Here is a 4,464-nt window from a genome sequence, read left to right on the forward strand (position 1 = left end):
GGCTGAGCTCTCACTATGGACGCCTGTGGCCACGGGGGAGGAGGCAGCCACAGGTAACAGGGTTTAGCAGCCCTGGGAAGTCCCGTCCAGGCCCAGTGTCTCTGGCGACCCTGCGTGGGCTGTCCTCCCATCTCCATGAAGGGGACAAGAGGAGGGGCCCTTCCTGCACAGCACCAGGATTCAGGCGTTGGAGGAGGGTTGTGGTGTTGTCTGTACCCATTCCAGGGATGGCAGATGGGAAAGTGGGTGTTGGGGGCCATTTTGCCTACTCAGGGGTTACACCTGAGTTCTCCTGTGTCACCTGGAGTCCTCCTGGCTGGGGGTATACCCAGATGTCCCTCCGTATGTGACCTGGGGAGTGGAAATACTCACAGGGGTGTCTCCTGTGGGACACTGACGCCTTCTGGCCTGGCTCCGGGCACTCTGTTTGCAGGGCTCCACGCTGGAGATCAGCAATGATTCCCATGAGGAACTCATCTTCTCAGGCAATGGACAGGTGGGTCAGACCAACAGCCGTGGACAATGCTGGGCTGGGCTGAGGGAGGGGCCTAGGGAGATACACAGGCGGGGACTCAAGATGACCAGGCTGGGCCGAGGACCAGAGCCTCGATATAGGCACCTCTGGGCCCCGTCCTGGTGTTTCCCACCTGAGTGAATGACCACAGTCTCGTTCCTAAGAGATCTCGCCCCTCTGCTGCCCACTGACAGCTGGGTTATGGCAACCCCATGTCGGGTCCTGGTGGGATGTTCAGGGGACAGGTTACTACTGCTTCCCTGGATATGAAGTCAAGAGTGTCCGCGTGTGGGACAGCATGGTTTTCCCCCCAGTCCGGGAATCCCGGGCAGGGGTCAGCTCCACTGTACATACAGACCTCCCCACAACCCACGACGGAGAACCCAAACCCCACACACAGGGGTGAGGCTTACACTCAGAGAGAGAGAGAGAGAGAGAGAGAGAGAGAGACTACCCCATGCACGTGTCAGCAGTGTGTCTCTGGGTCTCAGCCCTGGAGCCCCCAACTGTCTTCATCCTGTTCCATGAGAAAGGACATTTGTCCTGCGGCTCAGCTGGGATTCCGATGCTCGTCCCTGGCTACCTGCTGCAGGTCACGGCCTCAGAGAGCGCCCCTGGAAGCCTGGTCTGCTGGGCAGTCACAGCCCAGGGCCCCACACGAGGGCGGCTCTCACACAGGAATTTGCACACAGTGCTGGGGGCTGGATGTCCCTGTGTCTCCTGCTTGTACATGTCCATCTCCGTTGCCATGTTCTCGTGTTCTCCTGTGCTTCTCTGTGTCCTTGTCCCCTCTCCTTATCAGCACAGCAGACCTGGGGCCCACACCATGGCCTGGCCTAACGTCCATTACCTCCTCAGGAGCACATGGCACATGCAGCCACACTCAGGGACCCAGGTGTCAGAGCATCACCGTCGCTCCCACAGGAGCTAATGCCCTGCTGAGACAGAGGCCCAGACAGCCCTTGCTGGGAGAGGGGCTGAGGTGTCCCCTGGAGCAGCCACGGTCAGATCACCGTGCAGAAGGGCTGTGGCCAGGACACCGCCAGCTGCCATCTCTGCACTGCTGCTCCCAGCTGCTGGCCTCCCTGGGGCATACTCTGCTCTCCCCACTCTCCCACGCTGCTCTGTATGTGGCCAACAAAGTCACTCTGGGCCTTTCATTCCCAACCCCCCAGGGATGTGTGGGGTCACCTGGTGCAGCTGGTTGCCCTCTGTGAGGGGGTCTTCTCCCAGCCCAGACTCCCGTGGTCGGAGGTCCCTGGAGCTGTCTCTAACTCCTGTCCCTGCTGGTCCTCCCTAGTTTGGAGGGGTGTCCACACTGCACCTGGTGAAGGTCTGCCCCCTGCGGAGCCTGCAGCCAGGCACCAGGGCGAAGCTGGAGGAGTCCCTGGTCCCGGCCTCCCCAGGAAGAACCATCGCTTACCTGTCCACTCTGCTGTGCTCATATGGCGACTTCAGCACTGTTCCGTATTTCCTGGACCAGATATTCCACAGGTGAGCGTCTGTGCGCTCCAGGCACACAGGGCCTCTGCTGCCCCCTAGCCATGGCTCTCTGTGCCTGCGTGCTCCTCTGAGAAGGGGGGTGGTGTGGGTGTGAGCCTCAGGGGTTGTACAGGCACCATGTGACTGCAGACATGGCAGGGGCCTGGTGCCTGCTCCGTGGCCAGGGCTGCTGGCACTGCGCTCATCCCTCTTCTTCTGGTCTCTGCACCCTCGTGACTCAATAGCCCACGGTCCTCGAGGTTTGGAAAACCCCACAGAGAGCAGCCCTGCCTTCCCGTCTGTAAAGGAGGCCTCCCAGCCCCAGTCCCGGATACAGACAGAGCAGGGCCCGGGCACTGGGTGTGGGGCCCAGGCCTCTCAATTCTCTGGCAAGGGTCCGTGTGGGGTTCATCCCCACAGCACGTGAATGTTAAGCACTCTGGGCAGTCACTTTGCAGACACGTGTCACAGCTCAGCGAGCAAAGCAGACAGCATTCCCGGGGCCTCTTGACCTGGGAGGACCCAGACTCTCCCAGCTGAACGCCTGCCCAGGTCCTGTCCACAGGGTCAGAGGGGAGAGGATCGTCCTCCCATGGTCTTGCCAGGATGTCAGAGCCCAGGCCCCACTAGGAGGTCATGGACTGTGGGTCCAGTCAGAGGCCTTCTGTCCCTGCAGACTGTGGGAGCAAAATGTGGGTTGTGGCTGGGAAGGGACAGGGTGTGGGTCTCCCACTTCCTGTGACTCCTCTGAGAGCACCGAGGCCCGGGGACTCCAACAGAGCTGGGAATGGGGTCCGAGACCTGCAAAGGAGAGGGGAGGCTGGAAGGCAGAGAATCCGGGAGTCCATGCCCAGGACAGGTGCTTCCCGGCTCCACCCACGCTGCCTGCCCCCGCCCCAGGAGGCCCAGACCTGCAGAGATCCTGAGAAACCTGCTCCTAAGTCTGCCTGGAGCCTCCAAGCTGAGCACTGGGGGCACTCCCCTCAGGAAAGGTCCCTGGGAGGCTGTCACCACGGAGTGTGCACCAGCCCTGTTAACCAGGTCTGCCACGGGCAGGGCAGCCCAGGAGGGCTTGGGGGGTGGGTCATGCTCTGGACAGACTGAGGCATGCCCAGGGCCCCTGAGCCACAGAGGGGCCCCTGGCAGTGCAGTGTGGTGGCCAAGGCCAGCCTCTGACCCCGCTGCCCTCGCTTGCGTCCCCAGCAACATGGCTTCCTTCCTGGGACGCTGCACAGACCTGTACAAGGCGGAGCTCCATGGCCACATCAGCCTTCCACTGCTGAAGATGAAGGTGGGCTGCAAGCCTGTCAGCCTGCCTGGAGGAGACCTGGGGACCCAGGTGTACTTTCTGTATGCCCTGCCCGGACACGCCCAGCACCCTGAGGCCAAAGCAGACGGTGAGGGGCAGTGCAGTCTGCAGGTCTCTCAGTGGTGGTGTTTGGGGCTGGACTCCCCTTCCAGGCAGTATGACCCCTCGGGGTTTGCAGAGGCCACTGGAAGGTGATTCACGTTGGCGACCCTTTCTCTTCTTCCAGCTCCTGCTCTGCGTGCAGGGCCACCACCCTTCCGCGCACTGGCTCTCGAGCCAGCTGCAGCACCGCTGGCTCAGCCAGGACCTGCTCCAGAGCCAGGGCCAGCTTCCCCACGGGGCCTGCCCCCATGCGCACAGTCAGCACCAGGGCCAGCTCCACAGGCCTCCTCTGGATGGGCTGGGCCTGCAGAGGAGCTGGCTGGGGCGGAGATGGTTGACATCACCGCCTTCTCCCCCAGGATGATGGCAGAACAGCTCACGCTTCTGGATGCGGTGAGCAGCCGGCTCTGCTGCGCAGGGCCAGGACCACGGCGTCCCTGTGGCACCTGCCGTCCCACACAAGCCCTGGGCAGAGTCAGCACAGGCTCCATGTCTCAGCCCCAGAGGGACCTGGGCTCGTTTCTCATGTCCTAACCCACTTGTCCCCTATGGACAGCAGAGATGGGACACACTCATGCCAGGTGCACAGAGCGGCAGACAGAAAGCTGGGCACGGTGTGGCCCGGTGGTGGTGGAGGGCACTCACTGAGGTGCAGCCAGGCCCCCGTCCCTGCCGGTCTGCCCAGAATGCCTTACCTGTCTCAGCACTGATTAGGCTTCAGAGTTGAATGGGGTCCCAGAGCAGACACGCAAACAGAGCCCCTTGTTGTAGCTGCCACAGGGAGGTGCGCTGGGATGAGGACAAGGAGCACAGGGCTGATGGTGATGGGCTGAGGGATGGGGAGTTGGCCAGGACACCGGGAGAAAACACCTCTGTGTCTTCTCTCCAAGAATGGGCTCTGGGCCATGGGGCTCTGGGCACCCTCAGTGGGCTGCTGCTCCCACTGCTGTGAGCCCCATGCACAGCATCCTGGGAGTGTGGGCACCAGTGCACTCTGAGTGGGGGTGGCTATGCCCATGGGACACTCTCCTCCCCAGGAGCTGTTCCAGAAGGTCGT

At 62.3% G+C, this 4,464-nt stretch overlaps 1 protein-coding gene across 1 annotated transcript in view; it reads left to right on the top strand.

Moving 5' to 3' along the window:
• The first annotated feature begins 227 nt into the window (after positions 1-227).
• The window catches only part of LOC133758839 (ral-GDS-related protein-like), an 8,530-nt gene continuing 4,293 nt past the window's right edge, over positions 228-4,464 (top strand). The window contains exons 1-7 of the mRNA XM_062189973.1: positions 228-242; positions 434-496; positions 1,513-1,604; positions 1,814-2,008; positions 3,200-3,393; positions 3,532-3,800; positions 4,445-4,464. The exon at positions 4,445-4,464 is cut by the window's right edge and continues 196 nt beyond it. Coding sequence (XP_062045957.1) covers positions 228-242; positions 434-496; positions 1,513-1,604; positions 1,814-2,008; positions 3,200-3,393; positions 3,532-3,800; positions 4,445-4,464 — 848 coding nt within the window. The remainder of the gene's footprint in view (positions 243-433; positions 497-1,512; positions 1,605-1,813; positions 2,009-3,199; positions 3,394-3,531; positions 3,801-4,444) is intronic.

The sequence above is a fragment of the Lepus europaeus genome, chromosome 4 (genome assembly GCF_033115175.1).
Source record: "Lepus europaeus isolate LE1 chromosome 4, mLepTim1.pri, whole genome shotgun sequence".
In the NCBI taxonomy this organism is placed as follows: Eukaryota; Metazoa; Chordata; class Mammalia; order Lagomorpha; family Leporidae; genus Lepus; species Lepus europaeus.